General features: G+C 39.5%; 1 protein-coding gene across 3 annotated transcripts in view; it reads left to right on the forward strand.

Moving 5' to 3' along the window:
- dntt (deoxynucleotidyltransferase, terminal) overlaps positions 1-20,698 on the forward strand; it is an 81,497-nt gene that overhangs the window by 6,545 nt on the left and 54,254 nt on the right. For all 3 annotated transcript variants that reach the window (XM_040139568.1, XM_040139567.1, XM_040139569.1), the window contains exon 4: positions 9,830-10,000. In XM_040139568.1, the coding sequence (XP_039995502.1) occupies positions 9,830-10,000 (171 nt within the window). The remainder of the gene's footprint in view (positions 1-9,829; positions 10,001-20,698) is intronic.

Genomic DNA, 20,698 nt, shown 5'->3' on the forward strand with positions numbered 1-20,698 from the left:
ATGTGTATGAGTGTATGCGTCTGACTTTGTGATTGCATTTATGTATAAGGATATGCACATTTGGAGGTGCTTGGATGTCTTTTGATCTAGAGGCAATATAAAGGGTTGATAATTACCTCCTCCATTTCAGTGATCTTTGTAAGACAAATCATAACTGATAGGAACAAAAAAAATTCAACCAAAAAACAAATTCTTCTGGTTTTGAGAATGGGAACTATTTCATAATCGAGATTCAAAGATACTGGAAACACAATTTATTCTGCAGTTATACGAGAATTAATTGGTTAGCAGCATTGCTGTTAAGTCATGTGTGTAGCAGTATTGGAAAGGGGCCAAATATGGAATACTGCTGCTCCTGTATGACTGCTGTTAATGACATGTTCCTGAAAAGGTAATTCTTACTCATTCGCAAATTAGATGTCAGTTGACAGCATTGTAGTGATCAGCGTGGTGGTAGACACCGCTGAGAATTTTTTGACTATCCTTTTTATAACAAAAGCAACCTCTACATGCTGCGAAGACTGACGAGAAAAAGGCCCATTTTTAAAACCCCTCACTTTAATGAACGAATTGTTGAGCTGCCACGCTGATACATTATTTTCTGACGTCAATCTGCTCATCTGGCTCAAACGTGCAGTAGTATAGTCCAGTATGTGGCCTAGCAGTATTTTTTGGTACATGCTTTGCTGTGTGGCACGGCTAGCCAGTGCCACTGTCACCTAGCAACCATAACCACATGAGTTTGTCTTCACGTGATGTCCTGAGGTTTATTTTTTTTAAATTATTTATTTGTCTATCTTTGTATCATTTGAAAAAAAAAGAAGAAAGCCCAAGCCAGATCAGCATTTGCACCTGAGTCTTAAAATCTGCACCCTGCTGTGGCAATTTTGTCACAACTATTTATACCTACAAATAAAACTGAAAATACCATGATTTTAGAAAAAGATTTCTGAAGCTTTTACCAGTAGGATTTGACACGGGAGGACTTTGATGACCCTCTGAGCCCCCCTAGAGGTAGAGTTTTATGTCCCTAATGCAGACTGTAGAGCGAATACAATTGTGCATAGCTTCCACAACAGGGGACCTTAAACTGCCCGGGGCCTCCGTTTGTAAGACGGACAGTTATTTTATCCACGGTAAGCGATGCATTCATCAGGAGCAAAAGCAGGTCAGTCAGTCTAAAGATGAAGCTCTCTTGACTCATGTTCAGCATGGCTTCACAAGTGCAGAAGCTAGTATCTGTCCCAAAAGTGTGTTTTATTTACATTACAGTGTATTTTCCCCCGTACTAATAAAGCAGCTCTTTCACAAAAATACAGTATGCGCCGGCAATACAGCTTCTCCAACGGCATGCTAATAAAACAGCGTTGGCCAACAGGCTAGCATTACAGTGAGAAGCTTTTTGTTTGGTGCTTTTATGTACGAAACAAAAAGACATCAGTATATTGTTGTGTAGTGAACCAATATTTCAGTTTTTAGTTGCCTTTATGCCATTTCCCATATGCCCTAGACCACCGCAGGTTAAAAATCGCCAGCTCCACTCAGTCTTGTTGCTAACGCGTCCCAGTCACGGTATTGGAAAGAAATGATCCCTTTCAGCCCTGAAAGCATTTTTCCTATAGACCACCATTATAAAAGAGACGTCTGTGAAACGTTTGACAGGACATCTCCAACTGCAAAAAAATGTTATCATTCTTTGTATTATTATTCTTAATCCATGAAGGTTTCATATTTGCAAAACTTTCCCAGAGCTCAGAAAAGTGATTTTGTGTGTGAGATTAGACTGTTTTTTTATTTATTTATTTTTTTTAATGCTAAGAAATTATTCTCTACCAACTCCTGAGGGAAATTATCTGGCTCTTGAGCCCCTAAATCTTCTACTGTGTTCACCAGCTAGTCACTAACTTTGTCTGTCTCCTGTTTAGTACTGAGCATTTAGTGCACAGTGGGTTCTTAGAGCTTGTTTGCCGAAAAACAGCTGCCTCCTGTGGCTGGAAACAGCGCTATGAGAGCAATGAGAGAGAACCAAAACAGTGAAGTTATGGACAGTTAAACAATGAGGTGAAACTCACTATAAAGCTCCATAAAACAGAGGGGAGCTGCATATTCAGCTGATAATTCTCTGTAGGTTCATCACTACGGGCGACATTTTCACATTGTCATATACATTATTATTATAAAAATATTTATTATTGCCACTTTAAGATCACTTTGTTAAAAAGATTTCAACTTGTAATAGCAAGTGCTCTAGTAGATACAAATTTATTTATAGAATATGGATAGTAAAACCCAGCAAAAGGTTTCACTGTTCTAGGAAGATGAGCGAAAGAGGGATCTGAGATACAACAGCAAGTGGAACAGCGGCTAGACAGGAGCTGGTGTCAGGGCCATGGCTCTGTAGTAACTGTAGTAACTTTAAATGAACACATCTGTTACATTTTGGGAAATAATCTTATTTACTTTCTTGGCAAGAATTACATGACAAGATGGATATCACTCTCATATCTGTGCATTAATTATGGAACTTATGCCAGAAGGTGATTCACTTAACATTAACATTTCAAATGGAATCCATTGCTTGTTTTGGAAGTCTTACCCAAGGACAAGCAGTAAAATCATACAATTTATACTACTATCAAAAACCAATTTATTTGATCAACTAGATTAATTAATTTTACAAAGATACAATGTAGTGAGGCAAATATTCAACACCCAGGAGCTTTAAATATTGCGTGTGCCTGTGTATGTGACTGTACGATGCTGTGTTAGTGTATGCAGTTTGTGAATGCAACTTTACCGTACGCGTAGAGGGATCCATTAGACAGACAGAGGAGGTGTCACAGGAAACAACCTGCGATGATACCGGGATGGAGGGGAGGAAGAGAGCATCCGGGGCCAGCAGGGCGTGCTGGAGAAGGAGGAGGAAGCAGGTTGTGCAGAGAGTTGTCAGGATCAGGAGGAGAAGATGAGCATCATCTCAGCAACAGCACCCAAGTGAGGTGTCAATCACACACTGGCACCAAGCTGCCCTTCATTCCACAGCCATCCACTATTGATTCACTCATCCTTGCTCCCTCTTTATCCCTCCCCATCTCTGCCTCACACTCTTTCAGTCCTGTACCAGTTCCCCCTGCCCTTTTGTTGGGTTTAACATCCCCCGTCACCCCCATCTACCCATTCATACTGTGCTCTCTCTCACTCTTGTTGTCTCTGGCTGTCTTGCTCTCACTGTGACTGGGAAATCCATGCAGAAGTCAAGCTTAAATCCTCTCTTTTTTATCTGCTTAGCCCTGAGTCTTCTGCTGTCATAATTTTACCATAAGCCTGGTGCAGGCCGACACAAAAATTGACATATTGACTTATACCTTTTCTCTGATGGCAACACACACACACACACACACACACACACACACACACACACACACACACACACACACACACACACACACACACACACACGTAGAAGCATAGAAGCACACACAGTGTGCCAGACTAATGAGGAGAGGAGAAGAAAGAGTGGGAGAAAGAGTTAGAGAAAGAAAGGGCTAAACATCCTGAATTTGTTTCCCTTCAGCACAAGGCCTCCGAAGCACTGCTAGCAGACATGCTACGGATGGGGAGATGAGTGGAGGGGGTATGGGAGCAGTGAACCTTAAATGTATCAAATTGATTCCCTCCATCCCCCAGTGGGGTTAACATTCACAACCTAAAGACCCAAAAAACAAAAAGCTATAAGGATCAGAAATGGGTAACACATCGCTGCTTTTTCAGTACTTGTTTTGTTTAAGTGTTTTAAAAAGATATATGAAGGTTTTAAAATACTTTTGCCATGACCAAATCTTGTTAAATTTCATATTAAAATGCCTTCAACTTTTCTTGGACAATGTTCTTAGAAGTTAGACACCCTCATTTTCTTCATTTGAGGTAAATTTGAAGAAAAAAAAAAATTCAGAATGATGTCCTCCGCTCTTTTTCATTACATATGGGATAGATAAAATCCATCTCCTAGCTCTTAATCGTATTAAAACTCTTCTCAGTGGGTTCTCTGACCTCCTTACATGGTTTCTTTTTGTGCATGCAGCGAGACGAGCTGCTGTGCGAACAAGACTTGCAGGCATGTCCATGATATCCGATGGCAGGGGGTAAATCGGTGTGCTATATCAACGTCCCTGTGCACCAAGTCCCCCTACCAGCCCTAACTCCTCATTAATTAAATAAACGCATATGAGGGTTGGTTTTTGAGGACTTTATGCAGGAAAACATGACAGTTGACAGACTGGCTGAAGTAGGTGTATGTGTGTGTGTCAGGTCTTAAAATCCTGTTATTTAGCAGGTGAGAGGTGGTATAACTGGCTGTTCTGGTTGTGTGCAATGTTTCGATTTATTTTCTTGAGACAAAGATCAACAAGACACAATAATAATCAAATCACTCCTCTAGTATCAATAAAGTAACTTCTGATTTTTCAGAACTTCGCTTGTTTGTGTCAAGAAATTAAACCTGCAAAATTATTTTTTTGGTCAATTGGGGACAGCTCAACAAGCTGTAAGCATAACACTGACATAGTAGATATGATGGTTGTGTTAGCAAACAGTTTCCTATTTACATAGCCAGCAGACATGGAGTAACAGTAGCATTGGTTTGGAGTCGTGCTTCTGGCCAACTGACAAATGTAAGCCACTCACCTTTTATCTCTGTTTTGGTCTCCACCAAATACTTAAGGAGATATCTGGCTCTTTAATTCCTAAATGCTCCACTATGTTTACCAGCTAATTGCTACCTTTCTCTTTCTGCGGTTTGGTGTTGGGCAGGTAGTGGACACTGGGTCTATTATAGCTTTTTTTTTGCTGAAAACAGCTGCTTGCTCCATGTGGATGAAAATAGGGTTGACGACAGCGTTGAAACTGAACCAAAACAATAAAGTTGCAAGTCGTAAAATAAAAATAATTAGGTAAACAATATTAAAGTGCACTGTAGAGTTGGTTTGTCTCTGTTGCTTTGTCACAAGGGACCCATTCACATTATACATAGTTCTTGACCCATTATTACTATAAAAATATTAATTAGTAAAATTTTAAATAAGAAGACCGATACAACTGTATTTAAATCTCTGTGTTTTCAGTAAAGAGATTAGTCCAGGATTGTTTTTAGTCTAACTATAAGGCTAAAAAAAAAGTAATTGTTTTAAGGTTAACTTAAGTTTTACTTTTATTGATTCATATGTGAGTGAACATTGTATTTAATCTGTCATTAGATTGCGTAAATATTAATTTACACTTCTGTCATTTCTGTATATGACTCCAAATGTAGAACATACACATGTGAATGTTGTGTAGGGGTTGAAAACTTTTTCTATGTGGTCTTGTCATTTTTTTAGTTTTCAGGTTTTATATCACCTTCACTTTTAGCAGAGAGCAAAGAGGGGGGATGGAAGGGAATGGATGCTCATTGATTTGCATTTATTTGATTTGAATTGATATAGTTCATTGTCCCCATTGGGAATCTTGTATTGGCTTCACACTACAAGTCATTCTTTTACTACTGTATTTTGTACTATAGATTATTTATTTTCGATGATACACAGTTTACTCGGTTGTTCTTATTATTAGTGAGGTGCTGGGAACCCTGAACAACTAGCTCAGACACTTCTAGACAAACTTCTTGTTACACATCCTGCACGCTAAACACAAGCGTGCCCTATCACCTGGCCCGTTATACGCTTGCTTCTCCTGTTTGTCGCATGCTGTGAGGAAAACCCAGCTGTGTTTGTGCTTGTATATTTGTGTGTGTGTGTGTGTGTGTGTGTGTGTGTGTGTGTGTGCACGTACTGGGATGTAAAGGGTTGTTCACTTTACATGTGCTGCAGTAGACGGTTCATTGCGTCTTCTGGCTGAGCTGGACTAAAGGCTGCTGCTCACTGACCTGAGGCTGCATGTCTGTACAGGACTCCGGCTGGTGCAATGACCTCAGACTGTGGCCTGGCTGGAGGAGAGGAAAAGAAGGCATGAATATAGCCGAGTTTGTCCTGAGGTCTGCTCACACTGGGCTGCATTAAGTCTAGATCCTGGATTTAGAATTCCTGAGCTTCAGGCCCTGTATTGGCGTTCAGTGTTTATCCTTCAGGCATTGTGCAATGGCAGACTGGTTTATCAGCTGTATGGTATTTCACTGGTATGAATTTGCTATTATTATTATTATTGTTCTTAAACATGCTAGAGTTAGCGTAATATGACATGCTGACCCAAAGGCCATGAGCGATTGCAGACTAATTTCTAAGCCCCTTGTGCTATCTCGGGTTTTAGAGAAGATGCTACACACTCTTTTGCCTGTTTTCTGAAAGCTTAACTAAGCAAAGTTTTGTTATTAATGTTCAATTAAAGAAATCCCTGTAATAGGAAAGGTACACTTGTAGTGTTGATCCCACTGAGAATCAAACATTGTCTCCTTTGGCTACAGGACAAAGGGTCATCAGCAGCACCTGCAGTCTTCCATTACAATCTATTTCCTTAATTTCAGGGGCCTGGTATCGTGCATCTTGACTCGCTGCCACACTGTCATGCCTTACAGGGAAACTAGAATAGAACCGACTAGCTGTCAGTCTTTTTAGTAACACCTGTGCTTTTCAGACTATTACAAGTCAAAATGTCTGCTGTGAAAAAGGACTATCGTACAATACCTGCCCAGCCTGAAAAGGTGGTCAGATTGGGTAAAGTGGAGCCCTGTATAACTACTCAGAAGTTCGTGGAGTAAAATAAAATAAAAGGCAAGTCAAACTTCCTCACCTATCTGTTTACTGGTCCCAGGGAGTACTACTGCGAATGTGTAAAAAATTGTAAATAGCCTTTTGCGGCTCCAGAGGGCGCTGTGCGAAATCTGACACATTTCTTCAAGTGAATGACCTTCATTGTGGGTAATGTAGGAACCAGGTTTTAACAAGGAAAAAGAATGCACACACACACACACACACACACACACACACACACACTCATCTCTCTCTATAAGCGCCCAAATTTTTGACCCCCCATTTGTATCTGGCCGTTCCGAGCAGATATTAACACTTCTGCCCTCGGACGTGATCGAACCAAACATCATACTAACTAGTTCTTTTCAAGCATAACCTGAACCTTAGACTTACATTCAGTTTGCTTATTCATTTTAGCTGTAAGCGGGTAGTATACCGTATCAGGGCGCTGTGGGTACAGGTTTGAGTTGAAGGCATTATAAGTTGTTTTAAATGAGCACTCAGTTGAACCCTGAAAATAACATCAATAACATCATTGCCGTTTTGTCAGAGGTCTCTTTCATGTAGTATCTCTGTAGTATCTGTATCTCTCTTGGTGGGTGTCACGTAATTCAACTCTTTCAGCCTGAGCCTTTGTGGTGAGAACAGGTGGCTTGCTTCTGAGCATTTTGAAAAGCATTCTTTGTTGCACAAAAACGTCATTATATATAAGAAGCAGACTTAACATACATAATATTCCATATCAAATCACAGAGTTTGAATAACGAAGGCGGAAAGAAGGAAGAATATTGCTTTACCGAGAAGGCGACAAATTGCAAGATGGCAGCTTCTACTTTGAAGTTAATAATAAAACTTACGGGTCGAGTAAGAACTTTTCTTGGAGGCGTTCAGAGTAAAAACGCAGCAAATCAAAACAACATAATGAGATAGCACATCAACTTTAAATTCAATTATCACATTTCTCTCATTTAGAGAAGCACATAACACAAAATGCTGAGGGGTTTTGGCAAGATGAATATATTTTCTCGCAGTGACACATTATCATTTTGTGTTTTGCTTAAATAAATGAGTGAAATGTGAAAATTGTACAAAATCACCTTTTGATGAAATTTTAGATGCTACAGAATTCCTTTTTTGAGTAGTTTGAGTAAATGTCCACATACTGTACTGTAGTTGTTTGTGACTATGTATTGTTAATGTCTAATGTCTGTTTTTAAGCTGGGGGCTGAATATGAAAAACTATACCTGGTACCTAATTTTGGCAAGAACTCCATCTCCTTGCTTTCCAATAAAAAACAGCTTGCTTTTGTTTTTTCCCCCAGAAAGTGCTATTAGAAGGCACAAAACCCAGGCACAACAACCGCAGTAATCTCATTTCGAATGTTTTGTCATAACCCACGTAAAAAATATTACCTGTTTAGCTAATGAATGGTTAGACTGATTATCCAACTCTCCCGTGGTGACAGGTTTGCCTCCACTTGGTTCTGCAACAGTAGCTCATCACTACAGCAGCAGCAAACCATGAAGTCATCCAGACGAACACGGTGCCAAATGTTCAGCCGCATGCCAACATTACAAAGTGTGACAGTGAAGTTGTTTCACCAAGTGTTTCTCTCTGTAATAACAATCCATAGCTTTAAATTTGACTGTGAATGAGGTAGAATGGTCCTCAACAGTAAGAGAATCGTTGAGTCTGCTTCTCGGTTAGTTACCAGGATATCTCCCTAGCTACCAAACAGACTTGAAAGTTAGGCCACTGACAAAAGAATAACTAGGATTAATGAGAACTAGGGTTTTGTGAGGATAGGGCCACCATGTGGCTATTTATTACGCACTTTATATTTTTACTTCTAACTCCTGAACAATGAGATGTAGAAAATATTTTTCCCCTGGGCTGCATGGTCACAACTCAAAATATTTCCACCCACAGAATTTCTGGGGATTTAAATTTGTTCAAGTTTTCCTCATACAAATATTTACCCCAGTCTTTACCAAATCTGGTACATAATAGATTTTGACCCTGAAAAAGTTTGTTTTTTTGCCTATAAATGTAAAAGTCACGACATAAATTGCCACAATTCTTGAATGACCTGTGCAATTAAAACATAATATATATGATTCATAAACATATCCATTAACAGCAATACTACAAAACTACATGGCAGTTTGTCTATTGGCAGCACATGATAAATCTTGATAAATTGAAATTTCCATGATTCAGTTGTCATGAGTCCGATTTCCTTGAAAATTGGAAAAATTTGTATGTTCCAAATCCAACATATTTCAACTTCATTTAGGGGTGTAATTAATTATCTTCCATATTGATTCACCCATAGATACATTTTTTGATTAGTTGATTCATGTCACAAATGTCAAAAAATCACGAAAATAGCCATCACAGTTTGTCATAGTCCAAGATGATGTCTTCAGATGTCTCATTTTGTCCGACTAACAGTCCAAAACCTAAACATATTCAATTTACAATGATATAACACAAACAAATCCGCAAGTTATCACATTTGAGTTGCTGGAACCAGAGAATTTTTGTCTTTTTTTTATCTTTATCAAAATAGCTAGCGATTAATGTTCTGTCAATCAACTAATCCATTCAGTCGATGGCCGCCCCTCTGGGGAGCGGAGGATGAAGTGGAAGAATGAGTGGAAGATGACAGGTTCCAGTCTGGTGTTCACCAGTCTCTAATGTCTCTGTCCGGTCATCTGGAAGAAAAACCACCATGCGGCAGGTCCTGCTGTACAGTGACAGCAGAAGCGACAGGGACAGGGACAGGGACAGAGAGGGGTGATAGAGGAGGGAGGAAGGAACTGGAGGGAGTTCTATTCCCTGTCTGGTTTCCTGTCAGTGCATCTCACATGTGAATGCACACCTGACATATTTCAGAGTCTGTATTTCCTTGGTTTTCTCTTCCTTGCCTTTGTGTAACTACTGTAAAGAAGTGGTGATTCATTCAATGACCCTGCCTTATATTACTCGCTATACAAGTGATATTTTGTATTTTTGCTATCTTAGCTACTCTCCCACATTATTCTTCTACCAGTCTTCATCTGTCCTTGCCTGCCTCTCCCCATAGGATGCGTTTGAAGTTTTGGCAGAGAGCTATGAATTCAGTGAGATTGAGGGTCCATGCCTGGCCTTCAGGAGAGCCGCGTCTGTCCTGAAGAGTCTGCCCTGTGAGGTGCGGTGTCTGGAAGACACTCAGGATCTGCCCTGCCTGGGGGAACATACTAAGGCAGTCATAGAGGTAAGACCTAAAGTCTGCGTGCCGAGTCCACTCAGAGTCCAGCTGACAGCCAATCCATCTTTATTATGTGGCGAGAGTAATGTTGTCGTGAAATCGTCCCATCATTTCAAGACATCCATGACTACTCTTTTTTGGTCTTCTGGGTTTGATTTTCTGACAACATATCTTGTGACTGTAAAGTTTTCATACACTGACTCTCAAATTTTCAAACATGGAGAGTTTTCACATCAGTCCCTGCTTGCATACAATAAGAGACGCAGTATTTACTGTGATGGATTACCTCTCTCACCATGTGACTTTCAGGTCTCTTAAACTTGATTTTCATACAGTTGTGAAATGATCTAAACTCAGTGCCTGACTTGAAGGTAGGAAGTCAACCTAAAAACTCTGGAAAATGCATTGGAAAAATGGTCAGCAGTAATGCTAAATATAGGTGATGTGATTAATGAGCTAAAACAGTAAAAACCTTTATGGGTTTTTATTACTGAGTGATATGAAATGCAACAACACTGAGAGAACTCACTAACTCCAGTATAAAATAGTAATACTGACCACTTTAATGGTAGATCAAAGTCACTTGTATGCAGCACTTACATTTAATATTGCTGCCATACCATAGAACAACTTAACTGTCTCACAATATATTAACACACGTGATTAGATTAGTTTGATTGTGGCTGTGGTGGTTTTTAGGTCCTAAACGTTCGAACTGTCAAATTCTGTAGTTCTGTAAAGCTAATATACCTATCCATATTAAAATGCAGCAATTTGTTGAGGCGGCTTTAGTGCTGCATTATATAAATGACTAATATGTGAGAAGAATGCCAGATGACCCCTGTAAATTCAAGTCTATGATGTAAGTCAAAGATAAAATGAATACAGAGTAACAGCGGTTCTACTTCCATTTTCAGTGAAATTGTTTCAGAGTGAGAAAATCACTTAAAAAAAAAAAATCTAAACGGCAAAAGAACACATACAATTACAAATGACTACTTTAGATCAGCAGTTGTATTTTGTCTCTGACAGTCAGTCCCTGCTCTAATCTGTATTTCCTGAAAATGAAAACATACCAGGGATAATTTCATGAACCAAAGTAAAAGGGGTCATGCAGATGTATCTGTATTGCAAACATTTTTCGCACAACTTTTCTTTGATGCCCTTTAGCCTTTAATAATTGATTATATTTGAAAAATAATTTATTATTATCCACTTACTGATTGTTGCCACATATAATTTTATTTTATGACCTACAATGACAAAAAAAAACAACGTTTCGTATCAAATGAATGTGCTGTCTGTTGGTTCGTGGATTATAAAGTAATGCCACAGCGTTTTATTGTGTTCCCTGTTCACGTGCAGCTGAGTGACCATAACGCATCACGTGTGTTTTGAAAATGAAAGCACTTTAGTAACTTTTCCTCAGGATGCACCGTGGACAGTAAAGTCTGTTCTCAGTAATTAGAAACATCAGTTGTATAGAACTGACAGCAAGCACGACAAAAGTAGTTATAAAAAATGAACAGCAGGTGTCGCACTGTGTGAACCTCCTCATCACTCAGTGTACTCACCAAATAAATAAAAATGTGGATATGTTAACAGGTACATAAGAGAATAAAAATAATAACAGAAAACAGATAGGCGTCTGTAGATCAGAACTTATGCAGTGCATACTCTACAGAGACAGTGAGCATCATATGAAGTGTCAAGTATTGTGCAGTAAATCTGTTTGGGACTTCTCATCCAGGCAGTATCGGTTAAACTCCAGCTCTCACTGGACTGTGGCGTCCATCAGCTGTGATCCCGTGGAGCCACTTGATAACAGTCAAAACACTCGAAACACACTCAGTGTTATTCTGCAGACTGGTGAGAGATTCATGCTCCGTGATATGATCTATTGAAAAGAACCTCCTGGTTTTCGTGCCTACTCAAGCAGACTGCCTACACTTGCACAAATCCAGGAGTAAGACAAAAAGGGGCATTGGACCTTTGTAGCCCATATATTATCATTTAGCACAATAATATCTATAGCTGCTATCTATCCGTACCTTACCTGATGTGATTTTGGATTTTCAATAATATCTGAGTATCTGTACGTTTACTTGTGTTTAAACATGTATTTAAATATATATTTGACATACATATTCAAACAGTATTTTCAATTTATTCAAAAGTGAGCATCAAACACAGAATACTTAGCATCAAACTAGTTTAAAAAAAAAAAAGACGTGAAACTGGGAAATCTGTTGAGAATTACTGTTTGAGACCAGAGCAAACTCCCTGATTGATTGTTAACAGCACTGTCAAAGAATTCAGAACTGTCCGAATAGAGCTGTGCAAATTCTTGTTCAGTTGCTGTCTTGTGCTCCACTGAGGAAAATGGGTTTCTGCCAAACAGTGACACTTGCGTTACATCCCTAATTTTTAATCTATCTATACATATATATACAAACAAACAAACACACACACACACACACACACACACACACACACACACACACACACACACACACACACACACACACACACACACACACACACACACACACACACACACACACACACACACACACACACACACACATATATACATATATATCCACCTTGATGGATTTGAAACCAAGCCATCAAAATGTGACTGAAGTGTAGACTTTCAGCTTTAATTCAAGGTGTATTTAGGAATTATAGCCATTTTTATACATAGTCTCTCATTTTCAGATGCTCAAAAGTAATTGGACAATTGACAGTTGAACAGTTTCATGGCCAGGTTTGGTCGTTCCCTCGTTATTTCATGCCAAATTAAACAGATAAAAAGTCTGGAGTTGATTCCAGGTGTTGTATTTGCATTAGGAAGCTGTTCATGGGAACTCTCAATATGCAGTCCAAAGACGTGTTGATGCAAATGAAGGAGGCCATCATTAGGCTGAGAAAACAATCTGCTATCAGACAGATGGCAGGAAACTTTAGGAGTTGCCAAATCAATAAGTTGGTACATTCTTAAAAAGGAATGAACGGGCGGGCTCAGCAACAACAAGAGACCTGGAAGACCACGGGATCTCAGAATTCTTTCATTGGTGAAGAAAAAACCTTCACAACATCTAGGCAGGTCTGGAACACTCTGGGGGAGGTAGGCGCATCATTGTCCAAGTCTATAATCAAGAGACGCCTTATGAATGTAAATACAGAGGGTTTATTAATGATGTGACTGAAGAGTACAGGGCTATACTATCTGCTCAGATTCAGTACATATGGATAATGGATAATGACGCAAAACATACTGCGAAAGCAACCCAAGAGTTTCTCAAAGCAAAGAAACAGAATCCTCTTCAATCGCCCAAGTCAGTAACTTGAACGCAACCCAACAGAGCATGCTTTTCACTTCCCGAAGACAAAAGTGAGGGCTGAAAGACCAAGAAACGAACAGCACCCGACAAAGCATCTCAAGTGAGGAAACTCAGCTTTTGGTGATGTCCATGGGTTCCAGAGTTAAGGCAGTCATTGGCTGTAAAGGACTTTCATCCAAGTATTAAAAATAATCCTTATATTAATAATTATGTTGGTTTGTCCAATTACGGTTGAGCATCTGATAATGGAGGGACTATGTTTACAATAAAATATGTAAATGCAATATTTTTGTTAACACCGCCCCCACAAACACACACAACATTGTTTTCATGCATATCAATGGGCTTCAAGAAGTGTGCAATCCTGGGCTGGGAAATGTGGACAAAATCCCATCTCACAACATCTTTACCAAATATTAGGTAGTGTGTTGCTGTTTCTAATAACAAAAGGGTTTGATAAAGAGGCACTAGCAACGTCAATGGGATTACCAAACATGTGGGGCCAAATACAACTGTTGGAACAATCTAACAAGTTTTTAAAATGTATCAGATTAAGGCAATGCAAGCTCTACCAGAATTGCCATAATGTGAAGCATGACAGCACAACACATATTCCTAGGATATATATTGAGTGTCACATCAAGACAACAATACGATGAAAATAACGACATCCCGGCCTTGCAAGCTCAGACAATAATTGAATTCTGGAGCCATCTACAATAGCATACCACATTTCAGCATTTCCATCTACCCTGTGTTAAAAAGGGGATAAAATGAAAAACTGAATAAAGGATTACAGGCATAACTTAAAAAAAAAAAATTCAATGCATATAGAGATACATCCTTAGGGGGCTTTATGGGAAATTATTTTAAAACTGGTATGCAAACCTTATATTCTGTGTGCAATCCAGGACCTCGGCAACCAGTCAAATCCAATCTGAGGAACCTGACTGGTAAGTGTGGACAACTCTGGCCACATCCTTTCTACTGTATGATTCTGTCATTTCAAAAGAGTAAACAAAAAGGACAAATGTTGAATTTTAATTTCAGTAACAGATCACCAGAACCGCACACTGTAATTAAGCATAATAAGCATAACAAATGAGCCCTTTCCTTCCTGAGTTTTGGCTTTGTATTTTCACATCTACTGTTGCATCAGGTTGAATCTCTGCCGGCAGGAGAGGAAATAGCTAGCGGTCTTCCAGAGAAGATTAGTGAGCAACATAATGCCATGACACAGACAACTGTATCAACAGCAGATAGTTGAGTGATTAAGGGCAAAGGACAATAAATCCACCCCCAATGCGTGACTGTGTTTGCATGTATGTCTGCCTTTCTGTGGTATCCCTGTAGCCTGCCAGTTTCTCCTGCATGAAGGGTTAAGTAAAACTTTTTTCCATGGTCCAGCACTTCTGGAAAACAGCGATGCAATCTGTTTTTACCATGTAAAGCATTACATTTATGACCACAATTCCTTCAGAATTTATGTCGCCACATAAACATTGTTAAAGCCACTTTTCACCATCAGTTAACGAGGTGATTTACTTAGTTATGCACATCATAGTTGAACTGTTTAATCTAATTTTAGAGTGATTTTCTGAGATAAGGGGTGGTAGAGCTACAGCTACAATCAGCCAGTGTGTTTTACTTTTACGTCATAAATGGGTAACATCATTAGTTGATTAGTAAAACAATGTCTGCTGTTTGCTCTCCACCATATTACAAGGAGCACAGAGCACTGAAAGTGGCCTGGGTCACCCCAAACGCCACCAGTTTCTCATTTTGGTCAATGTGCAATTTATGACCCATGTACTCTGCACTTTATGGCACTGGATTTAAGTTCCTTGATCTCTGAGGAATTAATACACACAAACAGTTACTGTTCTCAGAGTATTGTCACTGTAATCTACAGCACAAATCTATTAGCCTTTAATAACACTTACATGATACCAATCTGCAAGATACGGCTGGTTGATATGTATGAGGACACGTCCAACGCGCCCCTCTGATGATCGGATTCCTTTTGTGGCCAGGTAGTCAGTCATTATCATGTTCTTCCATGCAGGGCCAGTCTAAAATTGAAAAAAATAAGAGAAAACCTAATCAGTAGGTGTCTACTCAACTGTATTGATTTTTGGTACAAATCAATTATCGCATACCACAGACAGTCTGTCCAAAGCTATTTTGAAGCATTTCAGTCACAAATCTCTGATCTGTAAGTCTCCTAAGTGTGAACCCTTCAATAAAAGCATAATCCAGTGCTCATTACATTTTTTTCTTACGGTTTTAAATTTGTATTTTGTTCTCTTGTACTATGGGAAGCCAGACCAATTTAACTTAAAAAAAAAAAAAAAAAAATCACGAAGCCTACATAAAATAATAGTTTAAATGAAATGAATGAAATGATCTGTTCAGTTTCTACCGCTGAATCTGCTCAGTGACTTGGTAAGCTTTAATGATGGTTTCAATTTTTATATTCTGTATCCACAGTAAACTGCGGTATCAATCATAAAAATATAATCTGTTATATTGTGGCTTACCTAATGATTTGCTTTTGCAAACTTGACTTCCAGTTGAGAATCCGATTCATTTTGGGTGCAAAATTGACAAATGTTTGTTTAGCAGAACCCGTTAGTCAATCCACATTCAAAGTGGAAATGATTGGATATTTCTTTATCAATAGCCATGTTTTATCACACTTTGTAATACTTCTCGGTAGGGTAACAAACTGGACTCTGTTTTCATCAAGGACGGGGCTTTTCTGCTGCGAACTTTCAAATCCTTTTCCATGCCCAACAGCAATCTGCCTTTGATCAATCATTTGTGCCAGATCAATTACCTTGATTGGCTTTGTGCACCTACCCTCCTCTTTTCCTCCATTTCCCCCTGCAAGATTGATGTTTCAGAGCGGTGTGCAGATAAGAGCAAACTGTTGTTTAAGAAACTCTTACTCGCAAAAAATGGAGACATTTGTTCATTTCATAGGAGGCAAAAGAGTTACTCTTAAAAATAGATAGTATGTGACAGAGTCGCCCACATTTTCCAGGTTTGTTTCAAACTGAGTTGCTAGCTTAATTGTTCAGATGTCTGTAGGTTCATCTCAATCATCCAGGTATCCTGTATGGTGAAGTAGCAAACCTCTCGCTGGACTGTAGAAGTAAACTTAAGACGTTTCCGCCACTCATCCAAGTAGCTTCATCAGCTGTGTTAGTTGGTGAGGGAACGTGTGAATTTAAACCCTGACAGGTATGTTAGGGCCCTGTTCAGACCTGGCAGTAATATGTGTCTTGGGTGAGCCCATCACAAGCAGACAGCTCAAAGAAGAGGTGTGAATGCACCCAAGATGTATAGAGGATGCATTGAGATCCCTTACAGACACTCTTGGGAATTAAACTGTGGAGTTTGAAGGGTCAACTGGTAAATAAAATATATTTTTTTTTAATTTTCATTTGTGCCAAATACATGCTGTATGGATTAATGCTAAATGTCAATCAGGGCAAATATATAACTTAACCTTGGGGCATGCCGTAGTAATACGAATGTAATTGCAGTTGTACTGTAGTAATTTTCTGGGCCATAAATGTTTACAGTAACATTACTCATTACTCATCACATTTCTGGATTACAAAAGTGCAATACGATTTTAAAAGATGTCATGTGAAATTGTAAAGCAGGTGTGGCGTTATGCCAAAAAAATATTCAGATTTAGAAAATTGTGCACTTGTACGCATTCACGCAATGTTCCATTTACAAGTGGAAGTCAACCGTAAAATGGGGCACATGCCAATTTTTCCCATATCTTGCCCTTGACAATCCCACTTTTAACCATTAATAGTCATTGCAAAGCTGCTCATTTATATGCAGATAAACCTGACGATCGGTTGTTCTCCATGGAGAATCACCGAAAAATCCAGGCAAGAGACCAAGAAAAAGAATTGTACAGAAACAGAACTTGTGATGCTTGCTGGTGAAGTGGAGGGCAGGATAAAGAGATGATTTGAAGGGGACAGCAGATGTGTCAAAAGCAAGAGGCAACGTTTCCACTGGGGTGAGTGCAGCATGAGTTCCACAAACTGGACAACGCCAGGGATTTAAAAAAAAGGTCAGATTTTAAAGTGCAAGCCAAAAAATGACGGAGAGAGAGGAGTGCCAAACCGCTGTGCTACACTAACAAAGCACAAGCTCTGAAAGTTTGGCAGACTGTGTTGTAGGGCGGCATGAGTCCGCCATCTGAGGCGTCCAGTCCCACCCGCGTTTAAGGAGCCTGATGACGCGCTCTGCAACTGAGCATGCGCGAGCATGGCCTTCACTGTAGCGAACCGCCTCTGTGTTCTGCAGGTTGGCATATTGGTTTGAGGAGCCACCGTCACCTTCAGTTGTATTATCAGTCAATTAGGGATCATCTTTAAACAATGTCATTTGAAATGTAATTTGGATAAATAAATATAATTTGATCCCGTGTTATGATCAGGATTTATAATGATGGTAGTGAGACGATGGACTGAGGGGCCCCATGGAGGACCTGCTGGAGGCAGAGTGGCCTGGGTGACGTCACTAAGAAGATCACTGACGTAGCGGCTGCCAGCCCTGCAGTAGGCCAGAAGTCAAACAGGCATCTTACCTGTTTGAGCTGCAGAGGCTTTGTTTCCCTTCTGCATCTGTTTGAATATTGCTCAGTGTAATACAGAAATAACCAAATGTAGTATTAGAATTAGCGTTGGAACAATTATCTTGAAAATAATTGGATGTGACAGTTTATACGATGACTGTATAACAATTTAACTTTAAGTCAAAATTATGGCTTTAGAAAGAAAATGACAAACAATTGAAAACAGACTTGTGTTTGCAGGCAATAATTTAATGAGATTCAAAACATTTTTTTGAATAAATATTGCTTTAGAGGACATTAGTCCATGTTCACCCAGATTCCTGGGGCATTTCCTGTTGGAACATAATGACTTTTGTGCCCTTTTCCAACTGGATTGTCATCAGTAATAACACGGACTACTGTGTGTTGGCTTTCTAACTCTTTATCTATCACGGGATGTAGGATCTGTGTTGAGGAGCGGGGGAACACATCTTCCCAGTGCCTCAAGTGGAGGGACGAACAGGATGCGTACACAGAGGTGGCGGGACTGTCTGCAGCACTGGGCTTTTGTAGGGGCCCTAGCCAAAAGAGGACAGGAGTTCAGTTTAGTGTGTTCTCTGTGTTCAAGCTCTACGCTCAGGTTCTGTGTTGAACTAGATCTCAGGTGATGTGTCTCTGCGCCTGGAGGGGGCTGCCATGTCATTGGCTGCAGATGTAACACTCCAGAAAAATTTTGGAATTTGACTTGAAAACTTGTTCTGTACTAAAATCGATTTCCACTCACCAAAAAAATCCCACATTTCTCAGGCTCCAGATGAGCATGCATGAGGCATTCTGACTTTTGCATGGACTCATACCTTGGTCTGTTTGCTCTGGTCTCAAACAGTAATTTTCAACACACATACCAGATATTATTTCTTCACTGAATTTCAAAATCCCATCGGGTAAGGTACAGAGAGATAGCAGCTATAGATATTATTGTGCTAAATGATAATATATGGGCTACAAAGGTCCAATGCCCCTTTTTGTCTTACTCCTGGATTAGTGCAAGTGTAGGCAGTCTGCTTGAGTAGACACGAAAACCAGGAGGTTCTTTTCACTAGATCATATCACGGAGCATGAATCTCTCACCAGTCTGCAGAATAACACTGAGTGTGTTTCGAGTGTTTTGCCAGTTATCAAGTGGCTCCACGGGATCACAGCTGATGGACGCCACAGTCCAGTGAGAGCTGGAGTTTAACCGATACTGCCTGGATGAGAAGTCCCAAACAGATTTACTGCACAATACTTGACACTTCATATGATGCTCACTGTCTCTGTAGAGTATGCACTGCATAAGTTCTGATCTACAGAAATTATTATTTCATTTTCAAAACACACGTGATGCGTTATGGTCACTCAGCTGCACATGAACAGGGAAAACAATAAAACGCTGTTGCATTACTTTATAATCCACGAATCAACACACAGCACATTCATTTGATACGAAACTTTTTTTTTGTCATTGTAGGTCATAAAATAAAATTATATGTGGCAACAATCAGTAAGAGGATAATAATTATTATGTATATATTTATATAAAATATATATAATTATGATAATTATTAAAGGCTAAAGGGCATCATAGCTGCCAATACAAGTATGGTCTGTGATCGTAACGTTGCCTTGTCTGTCTGGTGTCTGTCTGCCTGTGTTTTGCAGTATATATATTTTGTATTAACACTGCACTGTATAAAGGCGAAACCTGTGTTAACAACTACAGTGCCCTGCTGTTTCCTGTCCCCCTGGAAATTACTGAGCCTTTTAACAAACCCATAGCTGGTTTTATTTTTAATGGTACTTGTTGACAGTAAGAAAAGCATAGACTAACGCCTCCTTTTAATAATGTACATCCGGTGGACGTCAGAGCTATAAGGAGGCAATAATGTGACACAGGGGTAATACATTTGGCTATGCTGGGGGATGGGTGTTTGGAACATATTCACCATTTACTGATGGTAAATGGTAAATGGACAGCACTTATATAGCGCTTTTCTAGTCTTACCGACCACTCAAAGCGCTTTGCACTACTGCCACATTCACCCATTCACGCACACATTCATACACGCACCCTTTTCTATACATACATTGCTTTCTATACACACACACACACACACACACACACACACACACACACACAGCGCATCGGTGTGTGAGTTTTGATTTTTTTGACACATTTTTTTCTGATAGAGAGACATGGGTTATTTCATACTGAAAAGAAAGGTTATTGGTGAAGTATTCCTTTAAATTTGGCTCTGATTGTTTCAGTGGACTTTCAAAAAGAATGTAGCTGAATCTTTCTTCTTCTAACCATAACAATCATCACAAAAATGCTTTCTGGACTCTGAAAAGGGCTTTCATCTTGCAACACATTTGCTGTGAAGTATCGAAGGTTAAAAAAAATTCAATGTTGAGTTCAATCTTTCAAATAGATACAGAGAATAGTTTTGAAAATTTGAAATTGAAAGTGAAAGTCCCAGACAGGCAAGCCAACAAAACTTGCCACACAGATGCTCACACAAGAGCAAACACACTGACAGGCACCACACAAATTTACCTCGTCTTTTGAGAAAAATAAAATTCTTATTGGGTCACTTGGCAATCATCCCATCACCCACAGTCGTGCCCCTGGCACAAATCGTGGCAGGTTGTCAGGGAAAGTGTCAAAAAATGTTTGCTTGGAGAGAATGCCGTATCCCTGTAGGAGAACAAGGTGAGCTCTGCAGTCCA

The sequence above is a fragment of the Xiphias gladius genome, chromosome 11 (assembly GCF_016859285.1).
Source record: "Xiphias gladius isolate SHS-SW01 ecotype Sanya breed wild chromosome 11, ASM1685928v1, whole genome shotgun sequence".
Lineage (NCBI taxonomy): Eukaryota > Metazoa > Chordata > Actinopteri > Istiophoriformes > Xiphiidae > Xiphias > Xiphias gladius.